This window comes from Rana temporaria, chromosome 1, assembly GCF_905171775.1.
Source record: "Rana temporaria chromosome 1, aRanTem1.1, whole genome shotgun sequence".
NCBI classification, from domain to species: domain Eukaryota; kingdom Metazoa; phylum Chordata; class Amphibia; order Anura; family Ranidae; genus Rana; species Rana temporaria.
Genome location: NC_053489.1, coordinates 217,199,634 through 217,226,745, shown reverse-complemented (window position 1 = coordinate 217,226,745; position 27,112 = coordinate 217,199,634). Strand labels below are relative to the sequence as shown.

Sequence of the window (27,112 nt, the reverse complement as noted above, 5' to 3'; positions counted from 1 at the left end):
GTTACCTTCTGCAGCCTTTGCTGGCATTCTGTTGCTTTACGCCTAAACTCCTCTGCAGCAGCTTTAGACTCTCTTAGCTCTGTTTCATACAGGTCGCTACGCCTGCGTGCAGCACACAGGTCTTCTTCTAACTGGTGCATCATCAGCTTCATTTCTTCCAACTGGGCTTGAAATTCCTAAAAAGAAAACAATTGATGGCAAAAGGAGTTTGAAAGTATGATTGCATTTAAAGTCACAGTATCAGTGGGCGTATTAATTTTCTCAGGGCTGTGGAGTCGAAAGGATATTTTGGGTACTCGGAGTCGGCAAACAATGCACTGACTCAGACTCCTACTAAATTAAGATTGGAATAAAAAAAAAAAAAACGAAAAATGAAAAAAAAAGCAAGTTTAAATGTCCCAATTCACAAAAAGTTATAATTAATGACTTCTCTACTGTAAGAATAAAGACCAATGCATGCAGTGCCTCACGTAACCGCAAAACAAACACGTTAAGTGACCGTGAAGAAGCATGCTTTTCCTGTGCTTCACTATATGGCACGCACCGCACAATTAGGAGCGGCAATACTTATACTTTCCATAGTGTTGTATTCTGCTGTTACAGGGAACGCAGCGTCCATGGGTAACCTAGCCTCTCACTGATAAGGGATTAAGTAAATATGTTTTTTGCAGGACTAGAGAGTGAGACACTTGTATAAGTGAAGGGAATGGAGGGTCAATAGTTCAAGACTGAAGCTGTAAACCATTGGAAAATCTGCTGTCATTCAGCGAAGGCTATAAAAACTTGTAAACTCCAATTGTTAGCTTAAACTTTAAACATGACTATAGGATTCTACTAGGGAAATCATGTTTTATAATAAATGCCCCTTCCTGGATCCTCCCACTGCCCTATCTTCAGCAGCAGATCAGCACACAAAAAGAAGAAGGCAGCAGCTTCAAGTTCTACCCAACTACCTCTCTCTGCTAGAATAGCTTAGAAGAACTTGGTGTAACAGCTTGTGTTTGTCTTTTTCTTAAACTGTTCAATACAGTAGACTGTTGGCTTCCCAGCCAGTAGTCCTGTGGTAGGTTGCCTTTCTTTCCTTCAAGGAATGTATAAAATACATTTGCATATTAATACAGAGGAGTCGGAGTGTCGGAAGTACAAAAAACTGAGGAGTCGGAGCCGGAACATTTATCTACCGACTCCACAGCCCTGAATTTTCTACAACGGCCAGACCTGCTCTGTCAGCTGACTAGAACTAGCTCTACCCAGATAATTTAGCTGCAAAGGCAGCCCACATGCCTTCTTTGGGGACCCCTTCTCTTTTTTAAGGCAGAACGTGTGAACTACGGCAGAGCCAAAGGCCACTGACACGAGATTATTTCACCTATTTAACTCCTTCATGCCTAAGCCTTTTTCTGACATTTGTTGCTTACAAGTTAAAATCCGTATTTTTTTCCCAGAAGATTACGTACAACACCCAAACATTATATATTTTTTTTCAGCAGAGACCCTAGAGAATAAAACGGCGATTGCAATATTTTATGTCACACTGCAGTTGTGCAGCAGTCTTTTTAAATGCAATTTTTGGAAACAAAATGCACGTTCATGAAAAAAAAAAAAAAAAAAAAAAAAAAGAAGAAATCAGTAAAGTTAGCCCAATTGTTTGTATAATGTGAAAGATGATGTTATGCAGAGGAAAAAATATGCTCAACATGTCATGCTTTAAAATTGTGCATGCTTGTGGAATGGCGACAAACTATGGTATTTAAAGCGAAATTCCGGTCCCCCACACTTAAAAAAAAAAAAAAAACTCTCTGCACTTGTCTAAACATGTACATTAACAATTGGAGTGTTTACAACAAATGTTTTCTTATTTTTGTTGTTACGACCTCACTTACGTCGGTTTACACGGCTGCCAATGGCTCAGTTTAAAAAATAAAAATAAAAAAATACAGTATTCAGAATCACCGTTCCCTCCATAAAGAGTACTTGTCACCACCTATTACTGTCACAAGGGATGTTTACATTCCTTGCGACAGCAATAAAAGTCATCAAAAAAAGTTTTTTTCTAAAACACAATGTAAAGAAAAAAACTTGAAGAACCCCTGTCCACGCGAGCTCGCGCAGCAAAGAAAAATGCATGCATGAGTCGCGCCCGCATATGTAAACAGTAATCAAATCACACATGGGAGGTATCACTGGGATCGTCAGAGCGAAAGCAAAAATTCTAGCACTAGACCACATCATTAACTCTGGCCTGGTAACCGTTTTTTTTTTTTTTTTTTAAAGCGTCGCCTATGGAGATTTTTAGTTACCGTAGTTTGGCGCCATTCTACGAGTGTGTGCAATTTCAAAGCGTGACACGTTTGGTATCTATTTACTCGGCATAACATCAACTTTCACATTATACAAAAAAATTGGGCTAACTTTACTGTTTAGTTTCTTTTTTAATTAAATTCATGAAAGTGTATTTTTCCCCAAAAAAATAAGATTTTTTATACTCACCGTAAAATTCTTTTCTCTGTCGTCCATGGACGGACACAGCTCCTTAAATCTTGACAAGAGGGTAATGGACGATAAGAGAAAATTGAGTTTGAAAGGCCACTGCACAAATACTGTGTAACATAAAATATTGCAACAATCACCATTTTATTCTCTAGATTCTCTGTATATGTATGTATGTATATATATATATATATATATATATATATATATATGTATATGTGTATGTATATATATATATATATATATATATATATATATATATATATATATATATATATATATATATATATATATATATATATATATGTATGTATGTATGTATGTATGTATGTATGTATATATATATATATATATATATATATATATATATATAAAATGTTTAGTGGTTCCAAGTAATTTTCTAGCAAAAAATACAGATTTTATCTTGTAAGCAACAAATTTTAGAAGATAGGCTTAGGCATGAAAGGGTTAATCTCAAAATCACATGATCGCAATGATGTAGCATAAGGCTGGGGTTCTACGCATTTTGCTATATACAAAGTCCCAACAACACCCCTCTTTTAACCACTTGCCGACCAGCGCACGACTATATACGTCGGCACAATGGCTCGGCCGGGAAGATGGACATACCTGTACATCCCCTTTAAGAAGCGGCACTGTGGGCACGCGCGCCCACTGTAAACTCAGTGGGTCCGCGATCGTTTCACGGAGAGGAAGAACGGGAAGATGCTAAATGTAAACAAGCATTTTCCCATTCTTCCCAGTAACAGGACACTGATCACTGCTCCCTGTGATCGGGAGCGGTCATCAGTGTCATGTCACACATGACCAATCCCCCCTACAGTTAGAAGCACTCCCTAGGACACACTTCAATGCCTCCTACTGATTAACCCCTTCACTGCCAGTGTAATTTTTACAGTAATTGGTGCATTTTATCCTCTTGCTGACCGCGCTATAGACAAAATACGTCTACAGCGCGGTCTAATTATTCTGGGAGGACGTCTATGGACGTCCTACCAGAATCTTGCTCCCGCGCGCCCCCTGGGGCGCGCTTCCGGAACCATTCGTGACCGCCGGCTCTAGAAGACCGGCGCATCACGGATCGCGGTAAATTGCCGCCGATAGCGGCCGTTTATCACGTGATAGCTCCGTCCAATGGCTTCTTTTTTCTTTTATAGCGCAAAAAATAAAAAACCCAGAGGTGATCAAATACCACCAAAAGAAAGCAAGATTTGTGTGAAAAAAAGGACAAAAATTTCATATGGGTACAATGTTGTATGACTAAGTAATTGTCATTCAAATTGTGAGAGCACCGAAAGCTGAACATTGATATGGTTAGGAAGGGGGTTTAAGTGCCCAAGTGGTTAATAGCACTGTCGCTGTATCAATGACAATAGTCCCAAAACGGCATCAAAAGTATCCAATGTGTCCACCATAATGTCGCAGTCACGATTAAAAAAAGAAAAAAATCGCTGACAAGCGTCATCACTAGTAAAAAAAAAAATTATTAATAAAAAATGCCATAAAATTATCCCCTATTTTTTTAGACGCTATAACTTTTGCGCAGTCAACAAATGCTTATTGCGCTTTTTTTTTACCAAAAATATGTAGAAGAATACGTATCGGCCTAAACTGAGGAAAAACATTGTTTTTATATATTTTTTGGGGATATTTATTATAGCAAAAAATATTGCTTTTTTTTTCAACATTTACTCTCTATTTTTGTTTATAGTGCAAAAAAAAAAAATGCAGAGGTGATCAAATACCACCAAAAGAAAGCTCTATTTGTGGGAAAAAATAGGACGTCAATTTTGTTTGGAAGCCACATCGCACGACCGCACAATTAAAGTTAAAGTGACGCAGTTAAAGTGACGCAGTGACAAATCACAAAACGTGGCCAGGTCTTTGGCCAGCCAAATGGTCCGGGGCTTAAGTGGTTAATGTTACATACTGCTGATGAGAAAAAGGTATTTAGCCGTTCATATTTACTAAAATAATTGCATTTCCATGTTATGTGTACTGTGAGATACCAGATATAGTGAATGCAAGGTTTAATAACACTTTAACCTCCTCCTCAATACACCCTAAACCATGGAACTAAGTAGGGCCGAAACAACTAATCGATTAATCGACAACTAATTGATTGTGAAATTAATCAATTACAATTTTCATAATCGATTAATCGGCCAGGAACATAATGGGGTTAAAAAAAACTAAAATTAGCCCTTTATAGTATAAAAAAGCAAATTGCTACTGTAAATATCACTTTTACTGTCCCACAGTAAAAAAATTAACCCCTTACAGTAGCGATTATTTGCTCTTTTTGTACTTTTTTTTAACCCCCATTATGTTACTAAACATCTCAGGCCGGGGGTCACACCTCTGTTTTTTTGGTGCTTTTTGCAGAAACACACTACAGTTCATTTTCCTATGGGACGCGTTCACATCCATGATTTTTTTTAGCTGCTGCGTATTTGGAAAGGGAAAGGACTTTTTAACGCAAAGCGGTGCCATTTAGTTTTTTTTGGTTCAATATACTTCAATGGAGAAGCTGCAAAAAAGCATGTAATGTGTTCTTGTGGCAATTTGTGTTTTGTAATCTGCCCAACAAATTTTTTTTAAGGCTATTATCCGATTAATGCAAACAATAATCGGCCAACTAATCGATTATGAAAATAATCGTTAGTTGCAGCCCTAGACCTAAGAGCCAGTGAGTCGCGTCCCATTCTATGCAACAGAACCGTTCTAATAGGAGCGAGGCATGTCACTCCGACTTAGAGAAAGGTTCTTGCACAACTTCGGTTTGCTAATCGCCTCTGAAGTCGTCTTCAGGGCGACTTGCAGAGTCGCCCCTGAAGACATGCCGCCGCAGTGTGAACTGGCTCTTAGCCTCAAAACCCCACACTGGGCTAACTAAACCCCTAAGTCTCTTTCTGAATCATACCTTATCATGTGGAGGGAGACTACTGTATATGCTGAAAAAGATAACATGTCCCACTCTGAAATACCACTCTGAAATACAACAGTGTCAGGAAGGAAGTTGCAAAAAAAAAAAAAATTACGTTTTAACAGTGGAAAAAAAAGAGAAAGTATATAAAAGTATTGTGCACTTTCAACTTAAACAGTCTTTTGTTTAAGAAAGTCAAGGTAGTGTATGACAGACGTCTTTGGCATAACAGTGAGGTCCCTCCCTGGGAGAATTCTAAACTAATTAAGGTAGGAGATAGATTGTACCTGCTCCTTAATATCCTGCAACTTTCTGCTCTGTTCTCGGATGTCATGAAGGAGCTGCAGAGCTTTGTCATCCTCCTGGGAAACCTCCATTCGGGCCTGCTCCAGGCTGCGCTTTAAACTCTGCAAAATGGAACATTTTTAATGCATAATACATTTGATTACACTTATTAGGAAAGAACAGACGCCATGTTCAAAAATGTCATACGCATTAACAAAATAGGCTAAGAATTTAAAAACTCCTCCAAAAAGATCATACATTCCAAACAGAAACAGAGACAAGTGGCACCATGCACATAAACCAGCTACATGTTAAAGTAAGCCTTTAAAGGGGTTGTAAAGGTAAAAAAAAAAAAAAATCCCTAAATAGCTTACTTTACCTTAGTGTAGAACTCCTTCACTTACCTCATCCTTCCATTTTGCTTTTAAATGTCTTTATTTCTTCTGAGAAATCCTCACTTCCTGTTCTTCTGTCTGTAACTACACACCGTAATGCAAAGCTTTCTCCCTGGTGTGAAGAAAGCCTCTTGAGCAGGCGAGCAGGAGTGACATGACGCCCACTAACACACAGCTCCTTTGTCTATCTGCAAAGTAGAGAGTGTCCCGACTTGCCTGCTCGCCCCTCCCCCCTCAAGAGGCTTTCTCCACACCAGGGAGAAAGCCTTGCATTACGGTGTGTAGTTACAGACAGAAGAACAGGAAGTGAGCATTTCTCAGAAGAAATAAGGACATTCAAAAGCAAAATGGAAGGATGAGGTAAGTGAAGGACGACTGCACTAAGGTAAAGGAAGCTATTTAGGCATTTTTTGTTTTATCTTTACAACCCCTTTAACCATTAGCAAAATCACAGCTGACTGCTATATGCAATTTCTTCAACAAAGTTCTTAAAGGCCCTTGGAAGTTGTTCAGAATGGACTCCTGGCTGCCTTTGACATGCAGAATGATGAAACTTTCTTCTAGACAAAAAATGCTGCACAGCAAACGCTGGAATAGAACTCTCATCTACGTGAAGCCTAAGCCCAGGTTCACACTGGGTTGCGGGAATGAAGCCGTGAGAGATCAGCTGAATTCACTCCCGCTTGTCAGTCCCGATTTCGGCCGCGATTAACAGACATCTGTGCAGGTTTTTGCACAGATGTCAATGTAAATCGAGGGCCAAAACTGCAAAAAGTAGTACAGAAATCGGTGCACCACTGCAGATGCAGCGTTGCACTGATTAGGACGGTGCCATTGCCGACAAATGCCGCCAATTTGACATGTCAAAACGCACCAGAGTGAACCAGGGCTTAAGCACATTTTGTTGCAGAATGCAAAAGAGCCCCCTCTTTTGTGAACAGTTGAATGAAAAACAAATGTAAGTATAAAACTTTCCCTACCAATGTGATAAAGGGAGCAAAAAAAATAAAAGATATGCAAAATGATTGCCCTTCTGAAGACATCTGTGAGATGATAAATAGTAAGTTATAAATAGCAGCAAAAGGGATGACATATTATTCATGAGTGTATGTAGGCTTAGTGAGTGGTACTACAGCTTGCTGTATTATCTTTACACCATTAAAAAATAAAGTTCAATGTGGCAGTTCAATGTGCTTTCCTCATGCTGGTATAAATTCACACTGTCAACTGTCAGCTTTAGGAGCAAGTCATGTCAATTTTTTATAAAGTGCTCGTTTACACTTGCTTCAAAACAAAGCTTTGGACAAGCTTTGTTAAAGCTCTCTGAACGCTAGTCAAAGCTCCTGTCACTAAATAAAATGGTTAGCTTGCATTCATGTTTAGACCTTGCTTTTGCTTTGCTTAAAAAACTATGACCCATATCGCTTTAGTGGTGCTTCAGAGCGTCTTCAAAGCCTCCATAGAAGTCTATGGCAAAGCTCGTTTGAAGCCCCACTGAAGCTCCACCAAAGGCTCATCGAAGCTCCAAAGGCTCATCAAAGCCCCACCAAAGCCTCATTGAAGTCCCACCGAAGCACCAAGCAAAAGCAAGGTGTAAACAGGACTGTAAGCTAACCATTTTATTTAGTGTAACAACCTCTTTAACTATGGAGACCAGCAACACAAAGAAGCAGTGGCAAGTTCTACTTGCACACATTGTTAAAAAAAGGCTCCTAAAATTTTGGAACCAAGAGTCACTCTTAAAGCGCAACTTTACTTTCTCAATCAACATTGACTATTTTTAGTCCTAGCCAAGGAAAGTATAGCATAGTTACTCGTTTTAAACTTTTTTTTTTCATTTCCTTAGCTACTTCCTAGAAAAGTGATGCCATACATGCCAGTAGTCTTCAGGAGGGGAGGTGTTGTTTTCTCAGCTAAACATACCCTTCGTACATGCATGCCTGAGCTACAAATACTACATAATTCGCCCTTACTCAAAATGGCCACAGGCTGACATGCTAGGGGTGTTTAGCAAAGTGATTTCTCTGCAAAATAAAGCATAGAGACATGGATGGATGGGGGAGATTGCTTTGAATATCAAAAATTTATTAAATAGCATTGTTGGTTTGTGGTGCCCAGATGCTGGGTAGATCTGCTTTAAGGAGTATTGGCTACAAAGTTCCTAGAATTTGTCCATGTCCAATTAAAATTATGTCCACTCTGACCTATCATCCACCAGCTCAGCGGGGATCAGCGGAGAGATCCCCTGCCGATTAGGCGGATCTGCTGGGCACCCTATAAGGGCTGGGCCTTTATAGATTACACACAAGCCCAAAACAACAACAATGGGGTAGCTGGTAAAGTAAATGCACAGATATACCAACAGGTTTCAGGTGTGATTTTTTGACGGCAAGTTATAAAATGGAGGCCAACATTTGAAAAGCTCATACAAATACCACATATACTTTTCTCCATTACATACCAAGCGTTCATAAATACTCTAGTGTAACAGGCTGACCTTCTTTAAAAGAAGTGAACCAATGTGCAGTAACCAGCAGAAAGCAAAGTTAGATTAGCTTGTCTACACTTAAATATAAAAGCAGGTCTTGGATTGCTACAGGTTACTGCATATTAAAAATACTATTACATTGTTCATAAATCAAGCTTAATGACTCTTAGGCCCCTTTCAGACGTGCGGACAGTATGTCCGCTTTTTCATCCATCCATTTGCGGATGAAAAGGGGACATACATTGGTCCCTATGTGATTGCGGGTGTCAGCGGATAAACATCCGCTGACACTCGTAATCACCCCCCTCCACAAAGATCCGATTTTTCGGACGGAAGAAAACCCTATTTTTTTTTTTCCGTCTGCGGATCGGATCGGATGAATACGGACACACGGTCCGTGTTCATCCGATCCCCCATTGGGGAGAGCGGAGAAAAGACAGGGCGGTCCCTGCACAGTGTGCGGGGACCGCCCTGTCAGCCGCCGGCTCAGCGGGGATATATACGGAGCGATCCCCGCTGAGCTTACGGACACACGGAGGCGGATCATTACTGATCCGCCCAGTGTGAAAGGGCCCTAATCCACTTTGAAACCCACTCTAAGCAATCTATGGGGTATGTGGGCATTATATCCAATAATGGATATGCTCGGATGCTCACGCTGCATTCTGTGATGTAGGTTGCCAGGTCTTGTTCCAGGAGAGACCTCTGGGTTTCAGATGCTTTTAATTCAACTTCTTTCTGGCTGAGAACAGCCTCCACTTCAGACACCCGACGATGTAGTCGAGTCATTTCTTGCTCCATCTGTAACATACACAAAATTAAAAAAAGGATTTAACCAGCTCACTGGGAGCCAAAAACGGTGCCTAAAACGCAGAACAACATATTGCCACAACTAGTGCACAGAACTGGTCACAGCGAGCTCACTTCTTCTAATGGTGGGCTCACAAAGTCATCCACAGGATTGCTGTTCACATATACACACAGTCCGAAGAAAATCCCCACAGCACACAGGTTTTCAATAAGATAGTCATTTTCACCTGCTTGTGTCCCTTCAGTATTATCCCAAATCCAGCTCTGATGAGAAGACGGTTTGCCTCATCATCACATAAATCAAGAATAAACCATATGAGTCCTTCATAAAGTCTCCAATATGTAGGGGTAATCAGATTCCAGCCAGTTTCTTTGCCCAAGATCATAAGTTATGTACAATGAGTAAAGTATAAGGATTTATATGCACAAGGCCTTAAAGTCTATTTTTATTTGAGAAAACTGAAAGACCTCATAGAAATCAGATTATAGTTTCCACCGATGGAGAAAGTTGTCCTCCTTACCCAAACAAGAGGCTTCCTAAACACGATTTAAGGTGGGAGATCCAGAGAAGTCACTTGAGAATTTAGAGAATAAAGAGGGCTTTCAAGCTGAGGGCATCTGTATGTTGGCAGGGTTGCTGGAAAAGTGCTCTACGCCCCAAAAGTTTAAAACAATTTCTTGATCCCCAGGTACGCACTGGAAGGAAATTTCTGCGGCAAACAGGAAGGCCAAACGCTGGTTTAAATACCTTGTGGCATTTGTCCTGTGTGTCCTGTAGTTCTTTGCTCTTGAGAATTAACTTCTTCTCCATGGAGCTCGTCTTGGCTGGAGAGTCCAAGCCAGACAGAATAGACCTAAAGAAGAAAACAAAGAAATACTAATTTCAGGAAAAACCACATGATTAGCACTCCATTTACTCCAATATGCAAAAATCTTCCCGGAAAAATGTGCTCATCCCCACAGAGCACACAACTCAATCCATCATAAAATCAGCATAAAACAAGATTAATACACCCTGCAATCAGATAATTCTGTAAACCCTTGTTAATTTTATTTTCAGCTCCACTCATTTCCATCTATTACAAACAATTGTCCATCAAACTAACATAAATGCAAGAGATGTAACATCACCTACATCATACTCCACCAGTTTCTTAGGATGGGCAAATCTTAGGCTGGCCATACATAGTGCAAATTTATTTTCTGCAGAAATTCACACGATTCCCCCATCAACAGACAGTATTGACAGGGAATCAGCAATTGTCCTACCCCGACGGAGGGCGAGGGAAGCTATCCCCACCGGGAGAAGACCATGATTATTGCTATCTGCTGTAGCAGCCACTAGCGATAATCGCCAGAGAATCCAGCAGGCTGATTGTACCCAAGCTTTGATCGATTAACTTGGGTACAACCAGCTTGCCAGATTCACTTGTAATTATCGCTAGCAACTGCTATGATAACGGTTCTAATCTTAGGCCAATTCCTGCTGACATCTTACTTGTAATTATCGCTAGCAACTGCTATGATAATGGTTCGAATCTCAGCCAATTCCTGCTGACATCTTACTTGTAAAATACTAGTTTGTAAGAAGTAAAGTAAGTAAATCAATAGTCCATAAAGCAAAAAAAAACTTTTGTGAAGTATTTCAAGGCTTAATCTTCTTAAATCTTCCACCACACCAATGTGCAAGTGACTTCTCTCCGTTAAAATCGCACTCACCAACTTGAAATGCCTCCCACTTTCGTGTTTGGCTCAGATGCCTTTACAAAACCGCACACTGGGTGATATTTAATATCCACGTTTTATACATCATTGTTATCATTTACAGTTTTTGCTGCATACTGCATTGTTTAAGCGCCACTATTTTTCCTGTTTATACATCTTTTGTTTAAATCATAGAATCTCAGATGATTTGCCATCACCTGTGTGGTCCAAGCAACACAAATTCCGAAATAATAGAATAAGATGCAATCTTTCCAGACTTGAGTTCCGTCCTTAGGCAATATACAATTATAGAATGCCTGAAGACATCTAAGCCTTGAAAGATTGCTTGTTGAGTAACTTAAAGTGGTTGTAAACCCTTACATATACCCAGTGAAGTGACTGGACTCAGGAATACACAGAGATAAAACAAACCATCATGTTTAAGTTGCACTTGTTTATCTGTGGTCTTCTCTACAACAGTCAGAGGTCGTGTGCCAACAAGGAAACTTGTCATAATTGACTTATGCACATAGAGCAGGGATCTCCAATCTTTTCAAACAAAGGGCCAGTTCAGACTTGAGGAGGGCCGGATTGTGGCCAACAGGAGCAAAAAAAATTGTAAATTTAGTACTGCCCCTTTTAGTAGGAGAAATAGTGTCCCCTCATTGGTATTTGTGGAAGAAATAGTGCCCCATTGTTGGTGTCAGTGGGAGGAATAGTGCCTCATATCAGTGGAAGGAATAGTGCCCCATTGTTGGTGTCAGTGGAAGGAATAGTGCCCCAAGGGCTGGATAAAGGCTAGCAAAGGGCCACGTCTGGCCCTTGGGCCGCAGTTTGGAGACCCCTGACATAGAGGAAAGAGGCAGCAGACAGAAGTGACAAATAAGGGTTAATTTACTAACTGGAGAGTGCAAAATCTGGGTCAGCTCTGCATAAAAACCAATCAGCTGCCATTTTTTTTTCAAAGCTTAATTAAACAAGCTGAATCAACCCCTTTGTGCTCTGGATTGAGACAAGTATATATGCTTTGTTCATATGTCATGTCTGAGGTTTAAGTTGCCAATAAAAGGCATAATTTGAACTCCAAACGTTCTGATTTATTCGATGGCCAACATGGTACAAGATTCTATTAAACTTGAGAGCAAAAAATGTATTATATTGCAGCCTGCAAGGCCTTCGATGCCATAGCTGCATTTGTTTTCTATTTTTGCCAGCACATATTTTTACCAAGAACGGAAAAATACCTGTTCATCCTGTCAGAAATGTTGCATCTTTGTAATTTCCTGGGCACTGAACTGAAATCTCAAAACAGTGTTAACACCTTTCTCAGCTATGTTCTGTAAACTACAAAGCAACACCCTTCTATGTAATAGACACAAGTAGAGGAAAACATTTTGCAGTTCACACCAGAAGCACAGCCAAGGCCAGTGATGGCGAACCTTGGCACCCCAGATGTTTTGGAACTATATTTCCCATGATGCTCATGCACTCTGCAGTGTAGTTGAGCATCATGGGAAATGCAGTTTCAAAACATCTGGGGTGCCAAGGTTAGCCATCACTGGCCTAGGGTATGACGCTGCCCCTCCATAGACACAGTGCACAGAGTGACCAATGACAGCCTAGGACAGGAAGTATGCTACTGGCAAGATCACCAGGTGAAAATAAGCCCTAAAAAGAGGAAACATACTGTATATATATCTAGATACTCTTCAACTGTAATATACTGCAAGTGCTCAGTTTTATATGTTTTGATATTTTCTTTTGTTGCATATTGCATGATTTAGGGTTTAGGTTATATTATATAGGTAGAGCTCTTGTTCAGTTGTAAGGATTATTTATAATGTTTAATATAATTTTTTTAGAATTATTTAGGATACCTTGGACGAGTATTTTGGGGCATTTGTTTGATGTATCATCACATCAACAATTACAAACTACTTCCTTCATTTCCAAGATCTGTTATTAATAAATCAGGAAAAATGCCTAATTGAAATTACAGGTAGAGCTACCAGTTCATGAAATCCCAGACACATAAAAGGCTACCTTAAAAAATTGTCTGGGCTTCTTAAAAAGTATAGAATAATAACAGAACAAAAAAAAAAAAAAATCTGTTAACAGAACAAGTACCGTAGATACTCGCGTATAAGCCGACCCGAATATAAGCCGAGGCACCTAATTTTACCACAAAAAAACTGGGAAAACGTATTGACTCGAGTATAAGCCTAGGGTGTCCATCTGCACATCTCACTGTGTCCTTGCCTCACTGTGCCCATGCCTAGATTTACGTTTAACATGGGAGTATATAGAAGGGGTGTCCGGCTTTGAAAAATCGGTGCTCCCCAGCTGTAGGTCACCCAGACAGCAAACTTTGCACACTTGTAGAGGAAACAAGTCCCCAAAGTTACCGGAGAAATTACCGTTTAACATGGGAGTCTATGGATGGGGTGCCCAACTTTGAAAAAAAATCGGTGCCCCCTGGCCGTAGGTCCCCCAGGCAAAAAACTTTGCACACTTGTAGAGAAAGGGTGCGGCTATATGTGTGCCAATTTTTCCCAAATCCCCAAAATCCTGGAGATCAGGTGCAAAAAGGTGACTCGAGTATAAGCCGAGGGGGGCATTTTCAGCACCAAAAAAAATGTGCTGAAAAACTTGGCTTATACTCGAGTATATACGGTATGCCTTTCTCTGAAATAAATATTTATTTCACTACTGGATGGGCAGAGGGGGAAAACAACATTCTGACTTGACAGTCACGTGAAGGATGTCGAGGAGAAATCTTTGCACCTTTTTCAGGTAAATAGGAAGGGTGTTAAAGTAAACCTGTTATATAGGGACTATAACTGCTAACCTCCCTCTGAAAATGCTAGCAGCGTGGCAGTCTCTGACTTCAGTACTCTGAAGTGCGTAGCGCCCAAAGTCAGAGTAGGATTAAAACACCTGACCGGTATATTTTTGGGAGGTTATTCAAAAAGTATTGAATCAGCATGACAGCCAGGCAACCAGCATTTTCAGGTCACAAAATGAACCCCAAAATGTCCTCAATTCACATTTCCTTTAAGTCTGAAAACATTTCACAAAGCCACCAAGATGTCCCTTTAAAATTAACCTATCAGAATGGAGAATATTGGCATTGCAATTTTCTGGCTTGTTTTCGAGGATGTAAGGTGTGAGAATGGTCTTCAACCTTCCTTTACTGTTGATCTTGAACAGGCAGGTACACATATGCTCACCTAAGTTGCACATCCTGTTCCAGGTCAGTGGCTGGCCAAGCAGTAATGGAAGGTTAAGGATTACAAGCCTTAAAATTTGAACCTTTAAAAACAAAGCAGCCTGTGGCAACTTGTGTATTTCCACCCACTAAATCTTGCAGCAAGCATAATTACATGTGCATAACATTAAAGTGGTTGTAAACCTCAGACATGAAATACGAACAAAGCATATCCTTCTATAGTGTCATCTGGTCTCAATCCACCGGTGTGACTTTAAAATCACACTACTTCAGCGCGATTTCAAAGCCACACATCAGTGTGATTTGCACTGCCGATTTCATTGCGGCTTGCAAATGTATTTAACAGAAGTCTATGCAAGTCGCAATGAAATTGGAAACAAATAATGCAGGAACCTTTTTCACCATCACTGCGACACGCGTTCCATTGCCGGCATGCAATTTGGAACTGTCAAATCGCATTGGTGTGAACAGGGGCTTGGATTCATTTCTGTCTGCCGTTTTGTTCCTCTGTTATCACCATGAATCACTTCTGACAAGTTTTCCTGACACCATGGTGACATGAAATGGAGCTCCAGCTGATTTACAGCCTCCCTGTGTGCTGTCTGAAGGGGTTGTGTCCCTGCCCTCCAATTAGCTGTCAGAGTTCTCCTCACTGAGCTCTGCAGAGTGCAACTTCAGTCCCCCCCCCCCCCCCCCCCCCCCCGTTTTCTGACAGCTCCGAAAAATTCTGGACTTTGAATCGGTGTAGAGAAGACATGACTTCAGATAAACAGGTACAACTTATGGAGGAGGATTTGTTTCATCTCTGTGCATCACCTGAGGCCAATCAGTTCAGTGGGTATATGCATATCCATTTTGGATACTCCTAAAAGAGGTTATATAAGGTTTTATAAGGGTTCAGACAGTAGAACGTGGGTTGTACAGTTGTGGCCAAAAGTTTTGAGAATGACACAAAAATTAGTTTTCACAACGTTTGCTGCTAAACTGCTTTTAGATCTTTGTTTCAGTTGTTTCTGTGATGTAGTGAAATATAATTACACGCACTTCATACGTTTCAAAGGCTTTTATCGACAATTACATGACATTTATGCAAAGTGCAGTGTTGGCCCTTCTTTTTCAGGACCTCTGCAATTCGACTGGGCATGCTTTCAATCAACTTCTGGGCCAATTCCTGACTGATAGCAACCCATTCTTTCATAATCACTTCTTGGAGTTTGTCAGAATTAGTGGGTTTTTGTTTGTCCACCTGCCTCTTGAGGATTGACCACAAGTTCTCAATGGGATTAAGATCTGGGGAGTTTCCAGGCCATGGACCCAAAATGTCAACGTTTTGGTCCCCGAGCCACTTGGTTATCACTTTTGCCTTATGGCACGGTGCTCCATCGTGCTGGAAAATGCATTGTTCTTCACCAAACTGTTGTTGGATTGTTGGAAGAAGTTGCTGTTGGAGGGTGTTTTGTTACCATTCTTTATTCGTGGCTGTGTTTTTGGGCAAAATTGTGAGTGAGCCCACTCCCTTGGATGAGAAGCAACCCCACACATGAATGGTCTCAGGATGCTTTACTGTTGGCATGACACAGGACTGATGGTAGCGCTCACCTTTTCGCCTTTTTCCTGATGCCCCAAACAACCGGAAAGAGGCTTCATCGGAGAATATGACTTTGCCCCAGTCCCCAGCAGTCCATTTACCATATTTTCTATAGAAGATCAATCTGTCCCTGATGTTTTTTTTGGAGAGAAGTGGCTTCTTTGCTGCCCTTCTTGACACCAGGCCATCTTCCAAAAGTCTTCTCCTCACTGTGTGTGCCGATGCGCTCACACCTGCCTGCTGCCATTCCTGAGCAAGCTCTGCACTGGTGGCACCCCGATCCCGCAGCTGAATCCTCTTTAGGAGACGGTCCTGGCGCTTGCTGGACTTTCTTGGGCACCATGAAGCCTTCTTCACAAATGCAGTGGAAGCATTTTTTATGGGATTAAGTTAATTTTCATGGCAAAGAGGAACTTTGCAATTAATTGCAATTCGTCTGATCACTCTTCATAACATTCTGGAGTATATCCAATTTCCCATCGCAAAAACTGAGGCAGCAGACTTTGTGAAAATTAGTATTTGTGTCAGTCTCAAAACTTTTGGCCATGGCTGTACAAGTTCACTAGTTATGGCTCAATCACACCAGATGCGATCCTATGCCGTTTGCTTTACTCTGAACCACAGGCAAACTGCATACCTACTTTAAAGATCACACATAGCAATACAGCATGGTTCCTAACTACATCTAGCATGACAAGCACTAAGGAACCCTGATACAGTATAGCGATATGGGAAGAATCACACTAGATCACTCAAACTCAAGATCAATAGATTGGCATATGCTCACATAATTTGAATATAACATATTTACACAGAAGGAAAGAGCTACCAAATGTTACTGTTTAAATTGTAATCTGTTATATTTTTAAAGCATGCTCGTAAAAAAAAAAAAAATGACATCCGATTTGCCCTTATGGGCCATGTGTCACAAGAGTACATATCACAGAAAATAATATATATATATACACACACACATTATATATATATATATATATATATACACACACACACACACACACACACACACACACACACACACACACACACACACACATATATTATTTAGGTTTGAAAAATCCAATGATAAGCAGAGCACAAAAATAGTAAAAACGTTATATATCCTAAACTTTATGTTCATGTCTTTTTAATATTGAGTCATAGGGGGGAGGAAAAAAAAAATCTTTGCCACGCACATCCTAGACTAGTCTCAAAATAGAAGGGCAATTTAGAATGAAGCTCACGAATGCATAAACAGTGATTGCATAACAGCAGCCAGGTTATTAAAGTGCTGCTACACTTGATACAATGTAATGTGTCACACTTGCAATGCTGCAGGAACTATGCAGATGAATTTGCTTGTATGGATCATCACACACCTATCCAAAAACCTTGATGTGCTGTTTTTTTTATTTTTTTTCCCAAAGCTGTCATAACCTTAATAAATGCAGAGCTTATTATGTCATCAGTAACACGGTTCAAAAGCATGCCATGCGATTTGATCGCAGCTTTATCGATGTCAGGAGCTGAAATAAAGGGATCCACCCATCCTATATAAAGTTTGCTTAAGGTACCTTGCTGCCATATTAAAAAACAAAACAAAAAAAAAACGCAATATTTTTTTTAGGTATTGCCCAAAAATGTCAGAAAGCAGAAAGTGAGATACAGCATCCTTGCATTAAAGGAGCAAAGAGGTCACAAGCCACAAACTGATTGTGAGGCTTTTCAGATGTGTTCCATACACAAATATTGACACATTTAATTGGCCTTGTCATTATTTTATGTTTTAATGGCTGGCACCCGATTAAATGAGATGGTTTCAAAACCTCAATAAATTCAGCACACAGCAAACAAAAAGTGTGGGTTTAATCCTTTGCGCTATAGAAGGCTTGCATGTCAGATATTTGAGTGAAACTCAGAACGCTGTCTTCTGCACAGCAGCAACATTACAGAGGAAAAGGGAAGGATCCAGCTAGATGTATTCATGTCAGCAGGGGTAGTGTGATGCAGATAGCATACAAACACCACTGCGGGGCCACATAAACCTGCATTCTCCAACCAAGTCAGGACAGTCACTCGTTCATTTTACTTACTCAGATTTGGCGAATGCACCAAGAGCCTTTATGTACGAAAAGCCCACGAACGGCAAATCTTCGCCCGAGAAACCTGCAGCGTTCAGGTGGCGCGAAGGGGGTACAGCCCGTAAATTCTTCTCTGGCTCGTCAAAATTTGAGGTGTCATCGTCAGACTTCAAGGTAGGAACGAATGGAGGAGGAGCTGGTCAGAATGAGAGAAAAAAAGGATTACAACCCAGGAACCTGCTTCATTAGCTGCACCAGCACTGCAGCTTGTGCTCTCTCAGGAACTGGCAGACTGAGTCACTGCTATGAAATCTATTACAGCAACAAGATATTAACCCCTCCATTACCGCTACGTAGGAACATCCCCTCTCTAAAAAAAAAAAAAAATATCACTCGTTTTCCCTGGATCATTTCACCTGCCTAGGAAAAGCAACCATTAGCTATAGTTTTACCCACAAGGTACATTGCTCATTTACAAGGATGTGTCTCGATTTCTTGTTTTGCTGCTAACGGCAAGATGGTATCTAGATGTGAGATGTGAAATATCCAGATGATTATCAGCTAATACACAGACTGAGCGATTACCAAATCCTTTCGCTTTTACGGCTGCTTGAGATGTGAGGGAGTGTCGATCCATCTATTTCAAGGGCCATGTAAATACACAACATGTTGCCTGGAGAGGCCATGAAGCGGCTCCTGAGATAGAAGCCTAAGGAGGCATTGTGATATTGAAGATCCTCCTGGTTCTAATACGGTTACCATGGATCCAGAATAAATCTCCTCTGGGCCAATAGGATATGGAAAAAAAAAAAAAAAACAGGGGGGAAAATATCCCACTCTACACAGACTCATCTAGATTTCACCATGGTGTTTCAATTCAAGCCGATGGGGAAAAAAAACATAACATATGTGCGGTTATTGTGGCTCACACAAACACGATAATGCTGGCATAGGGCACAGAAACAACTTAAATGCTGCCATTATAGTACATCGTTTAATAAAACGGAGCAGCCAGCTCAGGATTTTGCCTGTTTTTTTTCTTTTAGGGTCACTCAGGCCATGGAATGCAGCATCTCATTTCTGCACACTGAGCAGGAACAATGAGTGAGAGAAGCAGCACAGGCCACACTGAGCAGGTCAATTTAAATTTCAATGAGACCACTGCTTTGAAAAGCAGTCTTCATTACAGCCATCCACACGGCTCGCACAGTATATGCACAAGGGCGCAGATCCCGAGAAACCATTAAATTAACCACTTGTAGTAAAAAAAAAAAAAAAGCAGCAGTAAACGTGTGCATGTTAAAGCAACACACTGAGAATAAATGGGCCTGCAAGCATGTATCTATCTTCCAATGAAAAAACAGGAATACATCCAGTTATATATTTACACCTACGCACTGAAGCCGGCCTTGATATTTTCCAGTTGTCAAACTAAGCGTAAACATGTGACAATCCTGTGCGTGAGCGCGTATTCAGAAGCAAAATAATGGACAAAAACTCCCTCGCCTCCCGCATTTAGGTTATCTAAACACAGGAGAAATTATCTGCGAAGCAGAAAAAAAAGGTTCTTCCTCCCAGATCGAGTTCTCCTGAGTTTAGCTGTACTTGACTTTACCCGGGTTTACTCACATTTATGTGCATTTTCACACGTCCGAGTGTTTCATTTGCCCAGAATTCTATTTTTTCTAATCTAAATACACCTAAACACAAGTAAACACCCAGTGTGAAGTAGCCAATTATAATCATTATACGAATTTACAGTGCATTCATAAAGTATTCAGACCCTTTTCACTTTTCTCAATGTTATGTTCCAGCCTCATACTACAGTTGTTTATAAGATTTGCAGTTTTTGTTATGTAGGAGTACCGATACTTTTTCTCAAGTACTCGCCGATACCAATTACTGATTCCCATTTTATCCTTGGATGCATTTATTTTTGTTATGGTTCACACCAGTGAGATTTGTCATGCCAGTTGACAATTCAAAAATCACATGACAAGTCGCACCCGATTTGTAATTTTATTGCAGCTTGCATTGACTTCTGGTTAACCACTTGCTTACTGGGCCCTTAACCACTTGAGACCCGCGCTATTGACAAAAGACGTCAACAGCGCGGCTCTCAGGTGCCAACTTGAAGTGCATTACCCGAGTGGGGGGCGTGCAGCGGGTAAACACTGTCCCGGCGCATCGCTGGGAAGCCGATGCGTGTACCTGGCGGCCGCGATGTCCACCGGGTACACGCGATCGTCGGGAACACAGCAGGGACGTGGAGCTCTGTGTGTAAACACAGAGCGCCACGTGCTGTCAGAGGAGAGGAGACCGATCTGTGTCCCTTGTACATAGGGACACAGCATCGGTCACCTCCCCCAGTCACCCCCCTCCCCCCACACAGTTAGAACACACCCAGGATACACATTTAACCCCTTCCTCACCCCCTAGTGTTAACCCCTTCACTGCCAGTCACATTTACACAGTAATTAGTGCATTTTTATAGCACTGATCGCTGTATAAATGTGAATGGTCCCAAATTTGTGTCAAAAGTGTCCGATACGTCCGTCGCAATATCGCAGTCCCAATAAAAATCGCATATCGCCGCCATTACTAGTAAAAAAATAAATAAATAAAAAATCATAATTCTGTCCCCTATTTTGTAGGCGCTATAACTTTTGCACAAACCAGCCGCTTATTGCGATTTTTTTTTTTTACAAAAATACGTCGAAAAATACGTATCGGCCTTAACTGAGAAAAAAAAAGTTTTTTTTAAAAAAAAAATTGGGATATTTATTAGAGCAACAAGTAAAAAAATATATATTTTTTTTTTAAATTGTCGCTCTTTTTTTTTGTTTATAGCGCAAAAAATAAAAACCGCAGAGGTGATCAAATACCACCAAAATAAAGCTCTATTTGTGGGGAAAAAAGGACGTCAATTTTGTTTGGGAGCCACGTCGCACGACCGCGCAAATGTCAGTTAAAGCGACGCAGTGCCGGAAGCTGAAATTTCGCCTGGGCACGAAGAGGGTTTATGTGCCCAGTAAGCAAGTGGTTAAACCCCCCTCCTGCCCAGACCAATTTTCAGCTTTCTGCGCTGATGCACTTTGAATGACAATTGCGCAGTCATACAACATTGTACCCAAATGTAATTTTTAGCATTTTTTCCCCCCACAAATAGAGCTTTCTTTTGGTGGTATTTGATCACCTCTGGGGTTTTATTTTTTGCTAAACAAAAAAAAGATGGAAAATGTTGAAATAAATAATAAATCATGTTTTATATTTTGTTAAAAATGTTGCAAACAGGTAATTTTTCTCCTTCATTGATATGCGCTGATGAGGCGGTACTGATAGGCTGCACTGGTGGGCACGGATAGGCACAGATAAGGCAGCACTGATGGGTGGCACTAATAGGTGAAAATGACGGGCACTGGTAGGTGACAATGATGGGCAGCACTGTTTGAGGCACTGATTAGGGACTTTTAGATTTTGCACTGTGGGCACTGATAGGTGGCACACATTGGCACAGATGAGCCGTCTGCAGCTCTCCCTGATCGGGACCAATGTCTCGCTGCCTTCTGCCGGTGATCGGCTTTTTTCTTTCCTCCTCACGCTGAAAAAATAGCCAATTACCAGCTCTGTTTACAGAGGCTGACAGCTGGTCACGTGGTAAGGGGCAGGGACCGACCCCTTACTCCGATCTTCGATCCAGCGAGTCTCAGACTCGCTGATCAAAGAGCAAGCTACGCGCGCCCTGCAGGGGGCGCAAAGAGCGCTCGAGCACAGGAGGACGTCTATTGACATCCTCCCAGCAATTTAGGTCCATGCCGTAGCCGTCATTCAGCTATAACACGGACGGCAAAAGGTTAAATTAAGTCACAATGAAATCAGGTTGTTTAAAAAATTGCGCTGAAGCAATGCAATTTCAAAGCTGCACTGTAAATGAGCTGCCCTAAGCATGACAAGCATAAACCCCTCCAAAAAGTTTGCGGGAATGCGAGTTCTAGCTATTTGAAGATGTAAACGGGGCCTGACAGCTGAGTGTCTCCATCCACTCCCTCCTATGTACTTGTATAAAGATGGTCATATACTATGCAATCTGATCGTATAATCTCTGTACATTTGCCCTTAGATTTACTAGAACTATGGAACAGGAGGACCCACCTAAATAATCTATCAATTTTAATCAAATCAGGTACGCCCTTGCACTACATGGGAGATCTAAAAGGAGATTGTACATTTTGATTGCAATGCGTATGGTCACTTTAAAGCCTAGTACACACAGGTCGAATGTTGGTCAACAAACGACTGGTTCAATAAAAACTGGCCGACATTTGGCCCATGTATATGGTGGCTGGCTTCTGTCGGACATGCATGCAGAAAAGAGTGGTCGACCAGCTTCCAATCAACGCTCTCAGCCAACGGCTGAGAGTGCTAACTGGAGTGTTCTAGCGGTGGATTGTTAGTACAGCAGCTCAGGGCGGATCTAGGTCGAATAGAAAAAAACGGATAGTGTTACTAAGTTTAGGTGGTGGTATTGTAATGAGGGAAGTGTGGTCCAGACTGGTAATTCACGCCCTATCACACCCTTTTCTGTGATGGAAAAACACAGAGAATAATGGGAGCTGACCTACAGGAAGTGATGCAATCAGAAAGTTTTAAAACAGACGACAGAAACATTAAATGTTAAACCTTTGTTTTGATAAGGTAAGTGAGACATAAGAACATTGGAATGGCTGGGCCAGAATAATATTACAAAAAGATTCTATTATGAAAACTGAAATTCTGCCCGAAAAGGTGAACTTAGCCTTTAGGAGCCCCTGTTTTAGAAGGATAAATGGAAATGTGTGTAAACCCCATCTGCACCAAACTGACACACCATATACAAAATGCTACTGCCAAGTAACCGATACCTTTTGCCACCTTTTAGAGAAATGTTTTTTTTTGCAATGATTTCACTAAAAAGGAAGCAAGGAAAAATCTCCAACAACAACACAGAAAAAAAATGATGGGTTCCCAGCAAAATGATGGAACTATATAAATCCAATAAGTAGCAAAAGTCGTCACACACCAGGGTCACGTCTAAAAGCCTTCTTAAAATCCCGTGTAACAGTTTCCAAATATTTTGGAAACATAGCAGTCCCCTTTTCAAGATGACAGATGGTTCAACCGTTTCTCATCCTCACATAGGGCATATTTATCAGATAGATGATTATTGGAATTTCAATATGGAATTTTGCATCTACGTTCTAAAGTTACATTGTTTAAATCGGTATACATTGGCAAAATCTTAAAACATTTCAAAGCAAATTTCAGAAGCATCAAATCTGATATTCAGGCAGAATAAAACAAAATCTCCTGCACATGAGTATGGCGGTCCAATACCCTGATGAAGTCATGTGTCGTGATGTAATGCATAGGGAGTGGCCGGATATCGAACGAACAGGAAGTGAAGTAAGAGGTGTTGGCAACGCTGTAGTTTGTACTTCTCCGCTGTTTTTTAACTTCTTCCCTGCAAGTGCCTATTTGGCTGTTTAAATAAACCTCTTTATTATACATTTTGCACTATAGGAGATTTTTCTTTATCCCCTTTATATACCTGACTCCCACAAATAAATCACGCTGGGGAGTTTGGAAGCCATCATCTTTATTTGGAACACATAACCTGGAGAGACACCACCTGCCATTTCTGGATTCAAAGACCAGGAGATCTACCCCCATCCCCCCAGGTTAAGGAAATCGTCAAGGCTATATATACTCCTTACTGAGGTAAGAGTCCAGAGAGCATTGAATGGTAGTCACAAAAATTTCCTATAGAAGACACTGTTTTTAACACTACGTTCATCACAGTCACTTCAGCACTTTATCTATTTGTGTACATAAGATATTTTGGACGTAATTTCAGCACTTTTCTTATCAGAGTTATTTTGGACTTTTTATTGCTTATTTGCACAGTCATTTTGATTATTTTGCACAGTTTGATAAATTGCTTCTTTTGCACAGTATGATTATTGCTCATTTTGCACAGTAGCTATTTGCATATGATTTATTAGATAGTATAGCACAGGGGTCTCCGAACTTTTCAAACCAAGGGCCAGTTTATTGTCCTTCAGATTTTAGGAGGGCCGGATTGTGGCCAGCGGGGGTAAAAAAATTCCCAGGCCCAGCATTGGTGAGAATAAATATGGCCTCAGAGTTTGCAGTCAGTAGGATAAGGAGTAGTGCCCCCATTAGTAGGAGTAATTGTATCCTGTCATTGGCATCATTGTGCCCCCTTGTTGGTGTCAGTGGGAAGAATAGTGCCTCATATCAGTGGGAGGAATAAAGCCCCAAGGGCCGGATAAAGGCTAGCAAAGGGCCACATCTGGCCCTCGGGCTGCAGTTTGGAGACCCCTGGTATAGCACATCATCCATGTGATTTTTTACCACTAGAAAGTTGCGCTGATCACTTTTCTATTCATTACCAATTTTTGTGCACTGTGTACACTTTAGGTCTAGCAGAAATTTTCTACATTATTATTTAGATTAGATTGATTCACTTGATAGCGCGAAGGTCCAAACTTTCTGTGTATGGGCCCACCAGCTTAGCACAGTATCTCTAAAACAGTTTATTCAAAAGAATTAGTAAATGTGTCTACTCACCAACATGAGGTTCGCTGTGTGATCAAAATGTATAAGCCATTTGGATCCTTGGTGATGTCCTCCAAAGCCCAGGAGCACGTGGAATGGAGACGAACTGACTGTATAACTTTCAAGTGCTGTGTCTATCATGTTGTTGGTGAGAAGATACATTTACTAATTCTTTTGAATAAACGGTTTAAGAGATAATGTGCTAGACCAGTGCACCCTCCAATTATTTTGTTTTTCCACTGATTTTCAGGTAGCCCTTGGGCTTTATCATCTGCGAAAACCAAACAATAGAGACAGGCCAGTGGCTGTACATTTTGTGGAAGAACAAGCAAAAATCCAACAACCTAAATGTATGTGCCATGGTCATTAAAATAGGATTTTTATAACAGCTTACCTGTAAAATCCTTTTCTTGGAGTACATCACGGGACACAGAGCTGCATAGCCATTACATGTGGGTTATAGAGTCTACCTTCAGGTGATGGACACTGGTGTAATCAATTAAACAGGAAGTTCCCTCCCTATATAACCCCTCCCCTACTGGGAGTTCCTCAGTTTTTGTAGCAAAGCAATAAGTGTCCCAATATCCCCAGACAAGAGGGGTGGGAGCTCTGTGTCCCGTGATGTACTCCAAGAAAAGGATTTTACAGGTAAGCTGTTATAAAAATCCTATTTTCTTTATCGTACATCACGGGACACAGAGCTGCATAGCCATTACATGTGGGATGTCCCAAAGCAATGCTTACTGAGGGGAGGGAGACACCAACAACGCAGACCGCCATCAGACGTGAGGACCTATAATGCTGCCTGCAGCATACTGCGCCAAAAAGCTGCATCCTCTTGCCGTCTTATGTTCACCCGATAGGAGTTAGTGAACGTAAGCACAGATGACCAAGTTGCGGCCTTGAAAATCTGCGTCATAAAGGCTTGGAAATGCATTGCGCATAAAGCGCTTACCATCCTGGTAGGGAGCACCCCCACAAAAAAACAGGGGGAATCCTACTCTAACCACAAGCCTGAATAATAACCTGATGAATCAACCTTAAAAACAGTTGATTTTAGACGCTGCCTGCCCTTTCCTGGGGCCTCCTGGTAGCGCAACAACATCAGTTTTCCGTATCCGAGCAGCCGCTTCAGATAGGCCTAGACCCTTCTTACTCCAACGAGAGAGAGAGTGTAACCATTTTAATAGCTGACCTGAACACTGCCTGCCCATCTAGGGTCTTCTGGCAGCCCAATAAAAACGTCAGCTTTCTATATCTGAAACCTTCAGATAGGTATTTAACTGCTCTCATCTCAATTGAGAGAAAAGCAATAACCTTTCCTTCCGTGAAACAAGGTTTTTGAAAAAAGGGAAGGTAAGAATATCTAGATTCAAATGAATACTAGATCCTTCTAGTAAATAAGGTTGGGTGAGGATGAAAATCACTCTACTTGTAAGAATAATTGAGTATGGCTCTATACCAAGAAAGTTGCCAATACTGAAACTCTTGGAGGCTACCACAACCAAGAACACCAATTCCCTTGTTAAAGGATGAAGGGAAATATGGTGCATCGGCCCAAGGAGCTGACCCTGTAAGCCGACAAAACTAGAGCCAATCCTCTGAGCACAAGGGCGACCTAACTGGTGGACTTATACAAGGGGTGACGTGCATAACAGCCCGGACCAAAGAGTGTGAAGTAATCGACCTTTGGAAGCAAGGCCGAGATCGGATCCTTGATATAACTTAAGGCTAGCTCCGTCTCCTTTCCAAATGTAGGAAGGCAGGAATTTTACCTTTGACAAACTTCCACGGATGCCACCATCTGGTTTCACACCAGGAACATGGGCCTTCCAGACCGTAGGCTATCTGGTCCTGGAGGCCAGCTCTCTTGTATGAATCAAGGGAATTGCCGCTGATTCTGAAAGCCCCGATCCTCGAGAATGTGGTCTATAATAGCCAGACCATTAATTCACCTGTTGCAAGGCAGAATGTAATACCCCCTGCAAAGTAGGCCTGGACAAGATGTAAGGGACTGTGGGTCCTCTACTACCACCCTTACTGTTCCTGCACCGAGAGGTCGTCAGGGTTATGCCGGAGTAATCAGGCCAGCTTCCGTTCTCCTCTAAATGTTGCATAGAAGCCACAAAAGTCGCGGCACTGGGGGGAGAGACACAACCAGTGACAACTGGTCCCCCCCCTCGGATTAAAAACACATCTGCCCCGCATGCAAGTGGATCCTTTATCCTTGACCCCAAGCTGTTCAATCTCTTGTTGAGCCTGGACGCCAATACATCTTATGTACAGGGTACTATTTCTGTGACATTTGGTCAGGAAAACAGTCGGGGTGTAGAGGTCATTCTCCCGGAGACACTTGTTGACGGCTCCAGCGAATCGCCTGCCAATTCTGCATTTCATGAAATGACGAATGTCAATAGGCAAGGCACAAGCTCCTCCTTGGTAAATTAAGTAAATCACTAGTATGGCATAGTCTGATTGTA

General features: G+C 41.3%; 1 protein-coding gene across 7 annotated transcripts in view; it reads right to left on the bottom strand.

The window, feature by feature from the left end:
- CIT (citron rho-interacting serine/threonine kinase) overlaps positions 1 to 27,112 on the bottom strand; it is a 224,681-nt gene that overhangs the window by 144,081 nt on the left and 53,488 nt on the right. For 5 of the 7 annotated variants that reach the window (XM_040350498.1, XM_040350533.1, XM_040350515.1 and 2 more), the window contains exons 10-14: positions 18,027 to 18,210; positions 10,164 to 10,269; positions 9,263 to 9,406; positions 5,725 to 5,844; positions 6 to 176 (exon numbers count right to left, since the gene is read on the bottom strand). In XM_040350498.1, the coding sequence (XP_040206432.1) occupies positions 6 to 176; positions 5,725 to 5,844; positions 9,263 to 9,406; positions 10,164 to 10,269; positions 18,027 to 18,210 (725 nt within the window). Of the gene's footprint in view, positions 1 to 5; positions 177 to 5,724; positions 5,845 to 9,262; positions 9,407 to 9,642; positions 9,986 to 10,163; positions 10,270 to 18,026; positions 18,211 to 18,599; positions 19,218 to 27,112 lie in introns of those variants that run through there. The other 2 variants (XM_040350542.1, XM_040350551.1) reach the window with 2 other exon arrangements.